Source organism: Aythya ferina (assembly GCF_964211825.1).
Source record: "Aythya ferina genome assembly, chromosome: 5".
Classification (NCBI taxonomy): Eukaryota; Metazoa; Chordata; class Aves; order Anseriformes; family Anatidae; genus Aythya; species Aythya ferina.
The window spans coordinates 18791381-18810243 of NC_140301.1; the positions used below are offsets into that span (position 1 = coordinate 18791381).

The window sequence follows — 18863 nt, forward strand, 5'->3', positions numbered from 1 at the left end:
ATGATTCCTAAATATAGTATTTTTTAGAACAGGAATTCAAGGGGAGTAAGACGTCCTTCTGAAACTGCAGGAAAGCAGGATGTAATTCTGAAATCAGAATAAACAGCAAGGAAAGAATACTTGTGCTACAGAAAAGGCATAGGAACTTATCTTGACTTAAAGGACCAAAGTTTCACTTTTAAATCTGAAATACTACCTATAAGATTGATAAATGTAAATAATGTCAATAATGTTGATAAATCTGATCAATTATTATCTGATAGATCATTTTTTAATTAAATGAACTACTTCAAGGGAACATTACCATGTTCATAAACATTCGGAAAGGGAAACTCTTGGAGCAATCCATTCTGAACTAGTTATTTCAGTGTTTATGAGTGATAAATAGTCAATGCATATGTGGGAAATTATAGCAAAGGCAGGAAGGAAAAAAAATAAAATAAAATAACTTTTTATTCTGATTTGTGATAGAATGTATTTTAGAATTTCCTCTCAGACAGACATTCCATATGAGACTCATGTCTCCTACCACTCAGAAAGGTTGTATGATTTATACGTACTTAATCAGTGGAAAATCTGTTGAGATCAATTCAACTAGGAATACCACAGGTGGTGAAAAATACCTGAGTTGAATCTCAACTGCTCTGAAAATTAAGTAGTTTGGAATAATGTGGTGCTTTACAAGCAAGGAGATAAAATAATTCTCATCTGTAACTCAATCCTGGCTTTTTAAAGCTCAGTCGGTAAGGCCTGCAAGCTGAGTCCTGCACACAGTGACAAATGACCTGTGCTCTGAGATATTAAATATTGAGCCCTAAGTATCGCACCTTAGCATCTGACATTTGTATACTGAGTCTGAGTAGTCGATGGACCTGTGAGTTGCAGCTCTCTCTGTTTGGTCCAATTATGCATCGTCCATACCCAGCCTATACTCAGTCCTTGCAAAATTAAGTATCAGCATTATTATTTCCTTTTATGTAAAAATAAATGATAGGACACAAAATAGTGACAGTAAAAGAATTGTAATTTTTTAATGAACTTCATTAATGGGTGAAAGTTTATTTTTTCTGCTCATATAACTTAGTTCTAAGCTTTCTTTTAAACATTGTATCTGCCTTAGGAATCCCCTGAGGTAATTTATATCCTGGATAGATTGCAAACTGTTTCCCCGTGTCTATTTCTGACTTCTTTTTTTGTCTCATGTACTCTGAAATCACATAAAAATAGTTTTGTAGCTTTTCCTGTGAGTTATTAATGTGTTACTTCATGCACTGTCTCATATCGTTATCTCCTTGTCTTGCTTGAAAGGCAAATGAAGAGCAAAGAAATTGTCAGAATCCTTTGTGAACTAACTCACACTGAGGTTCTCCATTACCTTGGGAAGTTAGTGCGCTGGTCATGTGAAAAAGGGCTGTAGTTAATATTTTCAACTATTACAACACTAAACTTGAAAGCAGAGTTACGTCAATCCCAGTGTCAAGCTTCCTCCAACTTCGTCAGTATTCTGAGTCCCCGTCTAATTTTTGTATGCTAATTTTGCAGTCTGACCTTTGCATTAGTAGACAGGTGGGAAATGCATGGATCCTGTCAGCTGCTTAATGGCTTCCTAATCTGAATAGGCTGTTCCGTGTCAGCTGTGCCATCCCGAAATACCCTCTTCTACACAAAAGTGCTTTGCATTTAAACAAATGTCACTGAGACCATCTGACAGGTGTGGTACTATATTAAAACTACACCTTTTGGGTTAACTGTAGTAATCATTTCTGTATAATTGTTTAAAAAAAAAAAAAAAAAAAGTGGAATTTCTAGGTTTCTTTTGTAAACTAGCATCAGGTGCTGTGCAGATGAAGAATCTCTGCTTAATTAACCCCCAAATCATGGGTCGGGCTCTAAGGGTTGTATAACACATGCACACACATGTCAATTAAGTGTTCTTTATTGACAATAAAAAAACAATTCAGTTAGACTTTTTGAGCTAGAGGTTTCATTTGGGCCAATAGCTTTTGAAGGACTTTTCTTCTGAATATGGCTGTTTCCTTCACGAATCTATGGCCTCCACAATGTCCTCTGCCAGCCAGTACCACGATTTCACTATGAGGTGAATGGGAAAGGACTTCTTCTTCTGGGGTGGGGTTTGTAAATGTTGCTTGTTTATTTAATTAGGTAATCTTTAATTCCTGGATTACAAGACAGAATGAATTCACTAGGTACCTTTACTGTGACTCTACCATCTTTCACCCTACTAGTCTCTTTAGCTGAAGTGTTTCAGCCTATTTAGTCTCTCTTTTTATGAAAATTGCTCACTGCTGCTGAGCATAGTCATGGTATTTCTCTATAGCTTTTATGTTTCTACAGTAGCCTTTGTTTTTTGCAAAGTGACCAGAAATGCAACTGGTGTCAAAGCTGGGAACAGTGGTAAAATGATGTTTTCTGGGTTGTTTTGTCTACTTTTATCATGATTCCTAACATTCCATTTGCCTTTTGGACTGCTGCTGAAGTTTAAAATGACATTTTACAGGACCATGTACAATGAGTCTAAGCTATTTTGCTGGAGATAATTTAGACCGTTATTATGCGTACGTAAAATTAGAGTTCTTTCTCTGTGTATATTCCTTTGCTTGCATCAACATTTAATTTCATCTTCCATTTTATTGTCCAATAATTCAGCATGATGCAAGCCTTCTCTTCATTTTCAGTATTAAATTTTGTATGCCAAATAATTTCATAGCATTAGCAAACATTACAGCAAAGTTTTACTCATTTTCTAGACTTTGGCTTTTGACTTTGTGCAGACGTGGTTTCTGTGTACACAGAACCGAGATATGATATATGGAAATGAGCAAATAAATGAAATCTAAAGAAAATGGTTAGGATTTTTGTTTTCTTCTGAAGCCTGTGGAATCTTTTTGCTTTTGCTCTGATGAAACTAATGGTTTTCAAATGTTTAAGGGTGATTTTGTTTATCAGGTGTTTGTTTGAGCGGCAGATTTATGGAGATGCCGTTCCAACTATTTGCACAATTTAGTTCTGAGATGAGGAGATGTAAGACATGCTTTAAATAAAATAAGAACATTAATAAAATAAGAAAATAAGACTTACTGAAACTGACCACGAAGAATACCTTTTTTTTTTTTTTTTTGACCCTTTGTTTTTGCAAAGATTATGGTGTTATGGAGAGTGAAGAAACACTAATAATTTCACCTTTCTCTGTATTTTGGAATATTATTACCAATAGGTGTTTGAAAGTGGTAAAATTTAAGTGAAAATATGTTGTTTGCTTTAGGCAATTAAATGATTACTTCTTTATTTAATAATAAATGTATATAAAAATTCAGTGCGATGAGTTAGAACTTGTGGGCCTCCCTGCCTAGCCAGTTTTGGAAATCTTCCAAGATACTTGATTCAATGAGATTTTTTCAATATTTCAAATAATCTTAAATTTCAGAATTTCAAGTGAACATTCATTCCAACAAGAGCGTTCCAATATTAATGAGCCTGGCAGTATGCTAATTTAAGTAATATCTTCTAATTTTAAACTCATTTCTTTTGCTATTTCAAAAGAAAAGAATTTTTACTGCATAAATTATGTTCTTTTTAATTGACGATGGGTTCAGCTGCTTTTCCACAGAAAGATAGATTGTTGCTTTTGCTGCAAATAACTACTGGTTCTTGGCATTTCAGAGTCAAAGGCCATGGAAGTCAATGGAAAGAATTCTTGATTTTAGTGAGTTACAGTTCAGGTTTCTGACTGGAAATGTGGACATTACTACGGAAAATGAGTTTGAAATTACTGGATGATGTTAATGTACAGACGTTACATTTCACTAAGGTTTTTTTTTATGTTTTGGAAACCCATAAATTTTAGAAATAATGTCAAACTAGAAGCAATTTCAATGTACACTTTTTGTTACTTTCCAAAAAAAAAAAAAAAAAAAAAGGCAGTAAAGCAGTATCTGAAAGACTTGCCCAGAAGCCTGTTGAATCTGACGGGAAAAAAAATTGTATGCTTTGGAAACTGTACATCAGACATTAGATCAGAGGCTGAGTGACTACCATAAGAACAGTACAGATGGATTGAGAAGGTGAGAGAGCCTTGTGGTTTCAAATTAGCCACTAATGGCTTGGCATCTAGAATGTGCTCTGCTATGATAAAAGTGAAAAACAGATTATGTAATAATTCTGCGAAGTCTGTGCACTCTAGAAAACGGTGTTTTGAAAGGACAGGATTTCCTTGTGTTAAGCAGAGTGTCAAAGTCATCTAAATATGAAGAAACCTTATAAGATTCTCTATACTCTAAAACGTTTCTTCATTTCTGCCATGACATTCATCCTTTATGGGCCTAGCATCCTGGTCTTGCTACATCAAAACTCCTCAGAAAGAGTCAATCATGTCTTGAAGCTCTTTGCTGAACTCAAACTAAAGCACCTCATAAAATATTTTTTAATCTTGGAAAAGACAGTAGAGTCTCTTCATAAAAGAATACAGATCCAGTATTCTTGATGGCATAGGAATAGGAAGCCTACACATATAGTTTGTGTAAACCTGTGCAGAACAGTTAAGTTTGTAAAAGTAAGCTTCAGTCCATGGGCTGATGTACTACAGGTGAATAATATGAAATACCAGATGAACGAACATTCATGTCTATGAACATATGAAGAGTAAGAATGTTTACCATGAAGTGTAGAAGGATAAATAGGTCTGTGAGACCTTATAATGGCTACAGTCTGAAGTTGAAATTCTTCTCCTGTGTCTCAGTTAGCTAAAAAAACTCAATACATAGTATTTGTTGTCTTTTTTTTTTTTTTTTACCATATTTTTTTATGATTATAGGTGTAGCATAATCTTACAATTTAACCTGGGGCTTATAGCTGATACATGGTGTGCTGTTTTGTATTTATTTTTAAAATGTTCTTTAAAGGGAAATGAAACAATGTAGTTGCTGTTTATTTTTATTTTATCATTTACCTACAGAAAAAGTTCACCAAGGCAAAATTGTACACCATAACATTACAGTAGAGAAAAGAAAATCCAAGAGGCAAAATGTCATTTACCATTTTTCAGATTAATGCAAACAATACTTCTCATCTTCTGGTCTTTTGGATCTTTTGTTTAGAATTCAATCTGAATTTACACTACAACAAAATATAAATGTATTCTTCTTCAAGACTGGTTTGTTTCCTCTGGTGAAGGTAGATTGTCAAGTGCTCCCATCTCTTCAAAAAAGAAAAAAAAAAAAAAAGTATGTGTATTAATCTTGGAAAATAAATCATAAAATCCAATTTCAGCAGTACACATTTTTATGTTTTTCTTCTTTCAACTATAAGATGCAAATCTTTGAACTTTTGATGATTTAAATTATAAACATTTTTTCTTCTAAATGTTAAGAACCTTTTCCTGTTATAATTTTACTTTTTTTTTATATATATAAATATATATATATAAAGAAACTGCATATATATATTTTTTATATATATAAAAGAAACTGCAGGGATAGAGTGACAGAGTCAAAATTTTGTGGCTCCACATAGTTTTACTAGCAGCATTTTGGGCTGTTTGCTAGCATGCATTTTTATGATGCAACTTTATTGTAGAATACATGCATAAAGGAAGATGTTTTTCTTTTTTTGGTAACAAGAATTTCTGAATTTCAACCAACTGCTCTTGGTTGTAAACCGAGGCTTTATTTAATTTGTTATCAAACAGTTTTTTATAACTCCCATGTAATCAGACTGTATTTAGTTTGTTTTCAAATATTCTATATGCCATGTCCATAAAATTTTGGTATCAACAGTTACTTTTGTCACACTGCCTGGAGTAATCAAATAGTATTAGAACCCTGCTGTGCTGGCTATTCATTGACCTGCAGTTTGACAGGACATCCTTTGCTGTTAAAGTCAGGCATATTCCTAAATGCGTTAAAGTGGAATTGACGGTTCATCTCCTTCCACCGTTACTCCCAGAAACGCTGTCCAAAGGCAAATCTGTAGCAGGCTTATACATTCATGACTGGTCCTATCTCAGTAAATTTCAAACCAAAAAGGACAACAGAAGCAGGATCTTCAGTGATTCTGATAGGTATAGTCAGATTTAAAAAGTGTTCACTAACCTTTAAGATGCAAGTAAGTCAAAAATTCAATTACTGTGCGCACAATGTTTTCATCAGCCAGTGGTCTTCCAAGATTTCCTAGAAAACATGTTGATTGTTACTTAATGTTAACATGGTGTAAAGATCTATTCATTTTATGTTGTGGCTGAGTTTATAAGTACCCTGAAAAAGTTATCTGGAAAAAAATGAAATTAAAAAAAAAATACAAAAACACCTTGAATTGAAAGCCTCATTTCATGGAAAAGCAAAGCAACTTTGAGGTAAAAAGCTACAATTCTCAGAATCAAAAATTGCCCAATTTTTTATGCCATTGCTGCATAGGAACTACTTTGACACCTTAATGGTCATGATCCTTAAGACCATACCAGTCCAATTGCAGAAGAAAGATATCCTCTGTTCTCAGCTCACTTTTTTGTGTCTGCTAGCCTGAGAAGGAAGGGAAAGGTAAATTTAGCAAATTCATCAGCTTTACCAAACAGATAAAAGTTCTCTATGTAGTCTGACTTTGTTCCCATTAGTCTGCTCATGTGTTACAGAAGTGATGTGTAGTCACACGAACTAGGCCTGGGACTTGACTAAAGGCTCAGAAATATGTGCTTTTTCATATATATCAAGTGCAATATAGTCCCCTTTAATCTTCTGCCTTTTGATACTTCTTAAATGGCCCAAATTATCAAGCTCTCTGGAAGCTCGTTATTATACTCGGGGAAAATGAGTAATAGTTTTGCTCTGTCTGTAAATAAATGGAGACAGCTTGCTTTTTATCAACAAGGTGGAAGCTTGTTCGATATTGGAGAACAAACAGCAGGTAATTTTGCTGAGGATTTTAGTTCTGTGAATGTAAAAGAGATGGCTACCAGAATCTGATTCACAGTCCATTATTACGCTGGTGAAAATACCATCTCTTGATGTTATCACAGAGGACATGTTTCATCTCAGAATATAGTCTGAAAGACTGGCTTTGCAGCACGTGACTGTTGTGGGAGTTCTTCTGTGACAGAAGAGATGATTCAGGTCTGTAGCGATGCACAGATCAGACTGAGCTGTGTAGCCCAAATGAAAAATATTTAAGATGAATCGTAATGGATATAAAGGTTTCTGGTGTACAGAGAGTCAGCATTCATGAATTTATGTGGAAGTTCGTGTCTAGATGTCTTCTCTTCTAGTCTTTGAATGGTCACAAACATGCTAATTCGTATATTAATAATATTAGTGTTTTCATTTGAAGTTTCTTCGTTTAATTTTTATTCTGATCTCATTTGTTATGGACTTTTTTATTATTAATATCATTATACTTTTAGTTAATTGACCCACATTTTATTCATAATATGATAATTATTGCATAAATATTTTTTAGGTATTTGAGAATATTATGCATACATATTCCTATAAGTATATGGGTCCTTAAGTCTGTATAGCCAATTACTTTAGGGCACCAGTAGCGAAAGAGTTAGGCTCTTGAAATTTAAAAATTTTCCTAATTTTGCTCATAGATTTATTTATTTTTATTTTGATCTTGTGTTAAGCAACTACCATAGCTTACAAGTTCTAGGATATCGTGAGAGCTAGTGAATTTTGTAGTGTTCCTTTGAGGAAACAGAGTGGTTCTTTGCAATGAATTCTTCTACAGGAACACTGTAAGAAGTAGATCGCTGTTTTAAGGTACTTTTGTAAAGGTCATTTCAACTTCATTTAAAATAGGAGCTCTAGTTCCTTAACCAATTTTACATTCATATCTCCTTTGGATAGGAATTCCATCAGAAAGTTCAGCTTCAAAGGAAACTTTTGATGAGAGTAGAGCATCTAAAATGAGGTCCATAATAGAAGCAGTTGTTTAATATATATGTCCTATTCAGACTAGTTTGGTTGGTTTTACTTTTAAACGTGGAGATGCAGCAGTACCTGCAGAAGAGTTCCATAATTCCTAACCATCATACTCCTGTAAAGCAGCTGGCACTTTATCTGCAAATGGCAATCTGTTGCCGTCTGAGTTGTACTGTTAGATTACAAATGCTGTCTTCCTCTCACTTTGTTTATGACTAGCCAAACACTACTTTAATACCAGTGTTTGAGGAAATAGTGTTAGTTTTGTTGTTATATAAGTACATACCAGAACTAAAACAGCACTTACTCTGAAAATGCAAAAACTAATGTATATATTAATGCTGCTCTTCTATTTACAGAGTAATTATTTCCGTGAAATTATAATGAAGCACATTTCCATTATGTATGAACTTATTTACTGTTAGATAAACTAGTATTGTATTGGGAGGATTTAAAATAAACTGCATGATCTCTGGGGCTGGGACTTTATCTTCCTCCATTTGTGGGGTGATGAATGTAACAGCACACAAGTAAGTGCCATTTTCTGTGACTGGAGTGAGAAATGTGGCTTTTTGACAGTTTAAATATGAGATTCATTCTATCTCATTTTAGATGCCTGCAGCAGATTTAGTTTCTCATCAGGTGAAAGAGACAGGTTTTTCTAGAAATTTCTACATCTTATCCTTGAAATAGGTGTCAATTTCTCTTCATTGGTCAGAAAGAGCACGTGTTTTAGAGGCCCAGTTTTGGATGATGAGCCTAGACAGCCTAACAGAAATCTGGGCTGCATCCTTTTGATTCCCATTTACTAAATTTTCATACATGAAACCTCAAAAAAATACATTGACTGGACTTAGCTTTTGGACCCAATCTTTCAAAGAAAATAATTAAGGTTGTTCAAATACAGGAAATACTGTGAGACATGGAGAATTTTTCGTTTGTTTGAACTGGTGAAGAATTTTCTAACATAAATAGCCATACAGTGTTGATGTCTGGTTATAACTCTGTAATATCAGAATAAAAATATATATATATTTATACATATTTATATATATTTTTTATATAACCTACATATACATATATATATATATAGGTTTCCCTACTGAAAATAATTCTTTATGCTTTCACTTCTTTGCTGAAAGGGAACTCCTGAGTGTCTGAAATACTGATTTGAATATACAGAAATTAAAATAGGTTTAAAATATAATAAATGATATTACTTTTAAGTAAATATGATTATGGTACTTTTCCTGAGGCATCAAGTTGTTTAAGTATGAAAAGCCAAAATTTAAATTTTTATTCCTTACGTGTGTTTGGTGGGATTTTTGGTAGAGTGCAAGAGTAACCTTGTATCTAGGTAGTAAGTTAACTCAATGACAGTAAGTAATTACCACATAAAAAACTAAAGTCAAATCAACAATACTGGCATTCAGAATTTTGTTACCTGCTTTTATATCCTCATCAGGCTGTATTTCACGTTTACCAGTGAAACCATGTTTGTCGCTAAAAGATCTGTGGTTATCTACTGCATCTGACAAATAAATTAAAAATCAGAGGAGTTAATTGACTTGAAAACAACCTTTGTCACGTTGCTTGCCTTTTATGGATTTAAAAAAAAGACACAACAAACACTTTTGATGGATACATGTACAAAACAACAACAAAACAATTAACGTGTCACTAAATAAAATAACCTTTCTTCTGAATTAGTGCTTATGACTTGATCATTTAACCAGTCCTATGATCATTTAACCAGTCCTGTACTACCAGACCAAGTCCTGTACTACATACTTGTCAAAGTTATTATTGAATTAAGTGGAAGTTGTAAATAAATTGCAAGATTGTACATTCATATGTAATTTGGAAGGTTGTTTTTGCTACCATTTCTCCAGTTGTTAGAAAGTGCTGCCAATGAGCTTGCTTAAGAATAAACTGCAGGTAGTTTTTGAAGATTATTCATGTAAACTATCTTACATGCCCCTGGTGCATCTTCTCTCCCCCTTGCCATGGGCATTTCCTTTATCAGTAAAAGCTGATCAATACGACCTGCAACAAAGGATGATTCCTATTACCCAGTCTTAGATAAATGACACTTGAAAAGCACATTTCCATTCTAGCCGATTTGGTTAGATCTGCTTTGGGGCATAAACTTACAAAACTAGTTAATACATTTAAGATATATAAATCTGCTTTTATGTATCCTTAAGGCTAGTGGTCTATAAATGGAGAGTCACAGTAAATATCTGTAGTATCTGTCATATATCTGAGACTGACAGTATACAAACATCAGTAATGAGACATACTACATAAAGAAAAAATGATAAAGGACAGATATTTGAAACAGCTTAGCACTTTATTTCAATTTCCCTTAAAATCTATGTGTATTGAGTCATATATATACACGCATGTATGATCTACCATTTTTCTTTAATCTAATGATTCTTCATCTTTGTAAACCAATATGTGTTCCTGTATTTTAAACACCACAAACATTAAATATTTTTCACATGGTGAACTGCTTGTCAATACTTCGCAGTTTTATGTCATTTTAATTTACAGTTTTTTCCTTCCTATTTTTAAACAGTAGTATAATAAAGCCCTGTAGTAAAGGCATTTTCAAATAGATTTTAAGTGAAATCTGAAATAAGTTGAGTAGTGCCAGAATTTCACATTTTGTCGGTCTTCTTTTGACATCATAACATGTCCATACGTCCATGCATTAAAAAAAAAAAAAAAAAAAAAAGCAAACAAACAAAAACCACAAACACACCAAAAAAGAGAAGGAAAAAGACAAACACAGACAGACCCTAAAAAAAGTGGGGGGAGCTATTTGCAATATGAAAATTTCAGGTCAGTAGCACAAAGAGTGACCAAATGTGTACCTGGATATAAAGTCTCACAGCATGATTCTTCTTTAGAGAACATCTTTTGTCTAAGGCAACACAGTTCTATAATAGGCATGTAATAAATAACTAAACAAGGACCCAGTTTTTGCAGGTTTAATGTAGTCATCAGAAAAGTGAGTAGCATACGACAGTAAAATGTTTTACAACAAAAAAAGATGAGTTTTGAAATAATGCAAGAAAGAGTGCTTGACTTACGTGGCCCAAGTAGGTACCCAGCACTGTTCAAAGTCCAGCCCCTTTTTTCTTTTGCCTTGAAGAAAAAAGGCAAGTAGGTTAGTGCATGAACTACACAGTACTTTCTGAAGACAAGAAGCAAGCAGCACCCAAATGGATGTTCTTTTAACAGAAGCAGTCTTATGAAGCTTTGAAAAAATAATTTAAAAAAAAAGTTAAAAAAAAGGAATAGCATATAATAACGTCAAAGAAAATACTATTGTTGCACTCCTGCCCCCTTCCCATCTAGTCAGTAGATTTGCTGTTAGCATCCACCTACAGCAAAAAGCTTCACACCATATGAATGAAACTGCAAATCACACTTTGGAAGGAGCAATTTTGACTTTATACTCCAAGTTTGTATTATTAAATTAGATAATCACCTTAGCAGACAGTAATATTTCCATTTAATTGTTTGGATTTACATGAGAGCTTTACGAGGTCCTTATGCACACTACCTTTTCTGAGTCAGACGGGGATATCCACTGAATTTTGTCCTGTCAACTAGACCTTTTTTCTTTTAGTCCCAATGTCAGTTACATGGGAGCTATAATTCAAAAGTCTAGTATTCCAAAGTAAAAGCCCACTTACTGCCCAAAATATTTGAGTCCTGCATCCCGTACACCTAAATACAGGGTAAATAACTGCTGGGATTTCTGTCATTTGTCAGCTGAGGCACAGATGCTGCCCAATGGAAAGGACCCAGAGTGGGACATGAGTACTTACAGATAAAACCAGTCCAAATGTTTCTGACAGGGCGGCACAGAGGATGAAAGACAGGAAGAGGAAACTAGCGCACCTCTGCATCTGTAAGGAAACCGTACCAGGGTGAGTGCTCTGAGTTACCCATCGCCTCTGCCCCCCAGCTGCTGGTGGGAGCAGAGCTGAGCATCCTTTGGGAAGGACAGGGTGGTTGCAAAGAGTCTGGCACCCCAAATCCCCCTGGGGGGGAAAGGGCAAGGGGTAGGAAGGGCAGTACCTTGAGCCGGGGCGTGATGACCTCTTGCTCACAGCGCTTCACTGGGTGCTGGCAGGCAACGACGGGGTGGACGTGGTGGTCCGGGGGGGTCCTCAGTGCATGGCCCCAGGGAGCTGGCACGGCTCTGAGGGCACGGCACGGCACGGCAAGGCTCTGCACACCCGTCCCCACGTCCCCTCCGCTCTTTATGGGCTGCGGAGCTGCCGCAGCGGAGGGCCGCTCTCCTGGGAGGGGAGGCAAGAGCCGCCCACCGCCCCCCTCCGCCTCCCCTGGGTCATTTTCCCTCACCAAGCCACTGCATTAGGAAGGGTAAAAAATGATAGCAATTCAATTAGAGGCATTTGGAAGCACGACGCGGGCTGCAGGGAGATAACGGTCCCGGCAATTACCTCTGATTACGACAGCCTTGGGTAGGCTGGGGAGCTGGGAGAGGAGCTCTGCTCTGGGCAGCCTGGCCTCCCTCCGCTGCAGCTTTGCAAGGCCTCGGGTGCTGCTGGGCACTAAGGAAATATAACAAAATACAGCTCCCTTGTCAGAAAGGCTCAGAGCTAAAAACAAAAGTCTACATGGGATGCCCGCTAGCAAGATTCACGGTGCCTGAGTATTGCATTTGGGAATGCAGTGCTCACCTCTTCCACTTGCTCTCCCTTGAGCTCCCTGCAGTCCCTTAAAATCCCTTTGACTCTTATGCCCTTTGCTCTAGCATCACAGCAAAACGAGCTGAAGACAAACTCCGTTATTGTGCTGCCCTGCTGCTTCAAAGTGCTCGGAGACGCAGGAGTCCTTTAGAAACCTGCCTTGTTTGTTTGCTCGTTGCCTAGGCTGTAAGCCAGCAATGTTTTGACTCTGAAATATCTTTCCTTTTTTTTTGTTTTCCTTAAGGTCTTGTGTGAAAGGGTAGAATTGAAGCTCTCACCAATGATTAGACTAACCCTAGTGTGTTAATTACAAACAGAAAATTTTCACCAGTTTGCTTAGTTTAGCTGTGGTTACAGCCAGCATGGGGACGTGCAAAATCGAATTACAAGGCACGGGATCCAATATTGGTTCCCTTTAATCCCAGTCAAACTGTATTTTTTTTTTTTGCAATACATGAATTTACTTAGTATAAGTCCCCCTAATCCCTCTTTTAGTATGAAAAGCATAACAGATGTTGCACAGAGTAAATTATACTTACAGCTCCTTTTTCTGAAGCTGCTTGAGATGCTTTGCAAACTTTTATACAGTGTGTGTGTGAACCTGGATGTGGAGTAAAGGCTACTGGACAGTGCAATATGCCTCCCTTTCACTGCTTTTGAAGCAAATAGTAGTTTTATTTCAAGTAACAACTTCGTAATCCAGGCTAGAAGTGTAAACTGTGTCTTGTAGTTCTGTTTTCCACCTTCTTTTGTCAGGAGTCTTATGGCTGTAATAATCTAGCTACGTCACTGAATTTAAATCTGCCTGAATAAAGTTTAATTTATATGATCCTTAAATGCTAATGTACTTAAATGGGAAGCAAGCAACTTGCTTTGATATTTCGCATCATTCTTGACAATGTTCTGTCAGGCGCTGCATTACCCTTGCCGTTCTGACTAGATAGAACTGGAAAACAGCAAGGTAATTTTTGCAAAGTGTGGTTCTTCTTTACCTTATCAAAGATGCATTTGTGGATGAAATTTCCTAGCTTTCAGCTGTTAAATCCCCTGCAGTCTTCTTTGAAACCTGAAGCTACACTGTGACAGATTTCTTTTTTTTTTTTAATTTATTTTTTTTTTCTGTGTATGTATGTTATTTGAGTATAATCACAGAAATTGTATCAAGTGAAGTAAAAAATTGCATTCAGGTGGTATTATAAGAATGTAATCAATTCTGTTTTCATTGACTACAATTTATTCTTCAAGTTCCTGTAAAAAGTATTTAAAACAATGTATTTTAACCTGTATATTTTATTCCAATTTTGCACCACAATTCTTGCATTTTCTTGTCAAATTAAAGGGGAAAATGACCTCTTCATCTTCATTAGAGTCAGATAAAAAAAGGAAGCCTCTTTGTATGCTCAAACGGTTAATCCATCATTTGTCCATCATACTTTTTGTGTAAATCTATCTTTAGGTTAGTGTCAATTAAATAATTTTATCAGTCATTTCTACAATTGATGATCTCATTCCCTCAATTTTCCTTATCAAGAATGCTATTATTTTTTTATCTTCCTTAGGAATTTTAACATCACTGTTCAGAGAGAATTAGAATTTAGTTTGAAGTCTGCCTTTTCCAGCTTAGCTTGAAAAATGGCTACATGGCTTATTTTCCTGTTGAGGTGGCTCTTCAAGATACTAATTCTTCCGTGGATTTATTTATTTTATTTATTATTATTATTTTTGTTTAATTGGAAAACAACTTAAAGTTGTTTTTACAACTTTACTTAAGGTAGTTTGCAGTAGCTGTTAGATTATGCCCAGTCCTTACCAGAAGGCCACCATCAAGCTCACATTGAAATTCACCTAAAAGTTACTGAAGTCAATTGAACAATAAGCATTGATTATAAAACTCTCTCTAATATGTCTAAATCAATACTTGAGAGACACTTGAGAGACTGGAACACCGTTGGCTGTCTCACACAAGAACATGTGTTCTGTTCTATAATTGTAAATGCATTTAATAATAATTAAATGAAAACACCGGGGAAAAAACAGTTTTCAGCCAGAGTAAAATCCTTTAAATATTTGAGGAAATGATTATATAGATTTAAAAAAAAAAAAAAAAAAAAAAAAAAAAAAAAAAGTGTAGAAATGTTGGGCTTGGGGAATATATATACACACACACACACATATATATATAACATATATACGTATTTACTGCACTGAAGATTTCATTTTGAGAACAAGTGGTAAATCCTGAAATAAATCCTAAGGACTGTACTATGAGCTTAATGGTGAGAATTTCTGAGCAATGGAAATGAATTCTAGAGTTGTGAGGTGACTGTGAGGTAACTTACAAGATAAAATTGTCTCTATGCTGGAATAATTTCAGTGAATCACTAACATTACAGAAAGAAAATGCTTTGTTAGAGGGAGGTCATCATCCAGGTAACCAGAATTGATTCATTGTAGAGCTTTGGAGATACCTAGCTTTGCATCTGGTTCAATATTTACCAGGGGACTGCTACCATGCATTGCCACCAACAACTTGTGTTGCTGAGTTTTCTGCACTGGAAACAATTGTAGATTTTTAAGATCATCATTTTAACTCCAAACACAGAATTTTTCTTTAACTGAGCATGGAGGTCACAAGCTCAAGGCTTTCTGTGGCTAATCTAATTCTGAGTGGGAATGGCAGAAATTTCTTTCCAGTAGACTATGGACACTGGCAGCTCTGAGTATCCAAGCACAATGAAAATTTCTGGCTGCCAAGAAGGCTGTGAACTCTTCCACTGATCTAAAGATTTAGTGATAGCTCAGTGGCTAACAAAGACAATGACACAGAGCTGCAAAGTTCTCTAGAGTGTTTCTAACACTATTACCCCACGCTTTGATATTTGCATTCTAGTTGCTCATTGTTAACCTAAGAAGAGGCAAGTTGAACATGACACTGCATTTATCTGAAAATCACATAGAACTTCAATACACAACTGTATCATTACTAAAGTAGTTTGCTCTTTAAGTCTTCAAGAAACCTCTTGATTATTTTCCTTTTTCACGTGTATAGAACTTTCTTCTTTAATGGATGTAGAGCTGAGAACATGGTGGCTTTTTATTATTTTTTTAAAGGAAAAGAAAAAAAAGTAATAATAATTGAAGGGTCATTTTCTTCATCCTTCCAAAGCTTTTACTATTGTTTTCCTCCCATTTTCCCATTTTGTAATTCCTGCAAAATGTAGACAATTTTCACTGAGTGAATCTTTTGCCCATTTTACCACCTGCAGCTCAGTGTCAAATAGAACTAAATATTATAGATACTTTCTGAATGAAGGGCTATTTTCTGTTCTGAATTACCCTGATATCAACTAATAATTTCCTATTATTATATCAATCAGTGTGCTGCTAGTGCTATTATTCACACTACATATATCATTACAACAAAATTGTGATCATAGTATATCTTTTAAAATGTTTTTTTTTGGTTCAAGAAGCACAATGATCTTAGGCTAATTGTGTATAGAAAAAAAAAAAAAAAGAAAAAGGAAAAAAAAAGAAACAATAGAAGTTTTGGAGGAATATTCTAAAACTGAATTGCTACATACACCAATAATATTGTGAAAAATGATAACAAAGAGTCTTAATTATTCTTTCATAAAACTTACAGGGAAATAAAATATGTCAGATTTGATAAAAATAAGCCAACAGGTTCAAACCTATGAAGGACAGGTTGCCAGCCCATACTGCTGCATAAGCTTCATATCCTAAATAATTCAGACTAAAATAGAAGCTCTCCTGATGAGAGTTTTTCTGCTAATCTGAGAAAAGCCTTGAGAATTTGAAATATTCTAAGAAATACCATTTACCAGGGTTTCCTGTTCTTATTGTAGTGGATCAATATAGGTTGCACATTCTACTGCATTTTCTAGTCTCGTGCATCCACAGACCGTTTCTTTTTGGGCAAAGTACCTATATGCAGAAGCCTCACTGAAGTTCAGGAAGAGCCACAACTCCACCAACTTTCTTTACAGGACCAGCCATGCTGGGGGATGGCTTCAGAGAAACTCCCTCCCTCAGAAGCAAACATGATCTCTCTGATCTGTTTGTTTTATAGCACGTGAAATAATTCATTTATATATTACATATATATTAATGTTAAACAATCTGAAGATTCACTTCTTATAAAAAATGTTGCCTATGTTACAAATAATATTAGTTCCTTATCTGAAAACAGACTCATCATAACTCAATTGGAATTTTTGCAGGATAATATTGCATAGCCTTCATTATCCTGCTGTAAATGCACAGAATTATTCTTTTACTGCTTTGATAAGAGATAACTTCTTACAGAATCTGTGTGTAGTTCAAAAATAGGTTAGGGAAAATTTGGTGTTTCTTATTGTGGAAAGTCTTGAGCACACTTGATCTCTTACAGGGAAGACAAAGTGACAGCTGAACAGGCAGTTCTCCCACTTCTCAATGAAAAAAGAAATAGGAAAACAACTTTATTTTTTTCTCACCTGGAAGTTTTTTCACCTCATGCCCTGGTGGTAAGAACACACCAGGAGTAAATATGAGGTAAAAGTTGTTCTCCCCAAGCCTCCAGAAAATTTTCAAAAAAGCAAATCAAACCAAACCACTCCAAAACCAAACTAATTTGATATCAGGCTTAAAACAGTTCTCAGTAGTCCAGCTTTCAAACGTAGAACTTCATCTCCGACAAAAATCAAGATTTTTATGACCTGTTAAGATAAATGGTTCAAATGAGGTCATGAAAAGCTGAAAATTGCTTTAAAATTATCATTGTTCACACCTGTAATGCATATGGAGGCAGAACTCCTGTTACATTTGATAGGATTTATGCTGAGATTCTGATGTACACTGACCACTCACAACATTTCTGATTCTCAGTGGGATCACAAGTGCTGAACAGCTTCCAAGACGCTAGCATCTACCAATACATATATAAGGTGGACATACTGGCTTTTTTTTTTTCATTTCTTTTTTTTTTTTTTTTTCTAAATTTGAAAACCTTTTAATAAAACATTTTAAAATTTTCAGTGGAATAAGGGGGAGAAATGCCTGTGTTGCACATGACCTTTGCTGTGGCTTTGCAGAATAAAAATGTCAATGATATCATGCACAAAATAGGTTAAATAAGTTGCCTGTGCAGTGGCATGTATTTCCATTGTAAAATGAATGTTTATTAATTAAATACAAAGAAAAGGCTTTTTACTTTCTGTGTAGATAAGCTGTGGTTTTTTGTTTGTTTGTTTTGCCCTTTATAGGCACAAATAATGCTTATTCTTTCCAGTGGCTACAGAGGGAGCCCATGCTCTTGATTTAGACCAATATTGAGACAATACAAGCTCTCAGGTTATTTGCATTTGGAGACAATAAGAGAAGGCTGAAAGTCTGGGGCAAGCTTAATCCATTATCAAAGGTTATTAAGGTGTAGAAAATCTGGTAAAATGCCCTGGCAAGACTGAAGTAAATTAGGGTATGGGGAGGACACAATTTTCTGCGGCTGTTGTGCACATGCACACAGGGGGGATAATTCCCTTCAAACTCACTTCATTTATTTAGCAGTGCCCCCTAACCCCTGATTTATTTTATTACAGAAAAGGATGTATTTAAGGGGTGGAGATAATCACTTCCCCCACAGAAAAAGCTTGAGAATGAAGAAGTAAGGGGACAGATAGGATTGGATTCAGCTGCTTAGCTGTAGGAGCTTATGTAAGACTCAGGTATCAAGCTCCTATGGTAGTTAGTGGAGAGGGAATCAGAATGGTCAAGAGTGACTCCACTTAAACTGATACAGCCATCTGCATGTTGTTCCAGTTACTCTTGTGGCTAACTATTCATTGGCTGTTATGGAAGATTAGACATAATCACCTGTAGGAACCTAAACTAATATCAAATAATTGCAGCCATGATGACACTCTTTTAAGCAAACAAACAAAAAAAAAGTGTTCAGTTATTATCCCCGCCTAATGGTTAGAAGAAGGTAGGACTGGATTAACCTGTATGAAAAAAGTTGTGGTTAGTTATTAGGAAAGACATGGAAACTATATGATTAGAAAACGATTGTGATGAGAAATCTAATAGTAGAGGATATTTGTGGAAGCTTCTGTAGAGAACATGTTCGGTGAATGTGTCAGGAATAATGGAGGTACACTTAATACTCCAGAAGAGTAGCATGTCAAATAGATGATCT

General features: G+C 35.4%; 1 protein-coding gene and 1 long non-coding RNA gene across 3 annotated transcripts; both read right to left on the minus strand.

The window, feature by feature from the left end:
• Nucleotides 1-4934: 4934 nt before the first annotated feature.
• Nucleotides 4935-12250, minus strand: GAL (galanin and GMAP prepropeptide). 2 transcript variants are annotated; one of them, XM_084520239.1, is made up of 7 exons: nt 12030-12250; nt 11777-11857; nt 11033-11087; nt 9906-9977; nt 9376-9462; nt 6108-6185; nt 4935-5214 (listed from the first exon to the last, which is right to left on the minus strand). In XM_084520239.1, exons 2-7 carry the CDS (start codon nt 11855-11857, stop codon nt 5162-5164), a joined length of 426 nt encoding a protein of 141 aa, XP_084376365.1. In that variant the 5' UTR covers nt 12030-12250; the 3' UTR covers nt 4935-5161. The 2 variants fall into 2 exon arrangements, with proteins under 2 accessions (XP_084376365.1, XP_084376366.1); XM_084520240.1 differs by lacking the exon at nt 9906-9977.
• LOC311437241 lies at nt 12245-12761 on the minus strand. The gene is made up of 3 exons (XR_014693389.1): nt 12659-12761; nt 12419-12529; nt 12245-12324 (listed from the first exon to the last, which is right to left on the minus strand). It is a non-coding gene; the product is annotated as an uncharacterized lncRNA (long non-coding RNA).
• Nucleotides 12762-18863: the final 6102 nt, after the last annotated feature.

What these genes read in the sequence shown, in the direction of transcription:
- GAL (XM_084520239.1), bottom strand. Translation starts at nt 11,857, where the DNA reads ATGCAGAGGTGCGCTAGTTTCCTCTTCCTGTCTTTCATCCTCTGTGCC. An exon ending in TGATGAGGATATAAAAGCAG is followed by an intron (nt 6,186 to 9,375) that starts GTAACAAAATTC and finishes CATGTTTTCTAG; the next exon opens with GAAATCTTGGAAGACCACTG. An exon ending in GACTTACTTGCATCTTAAAG is followed by an intron (nt 5,215 to 6,107) that starts GTTAGTGAACAC and finishes TCTTTTTTGAAG; the next exon opens with AGATGGGAGCACTTGACAAT.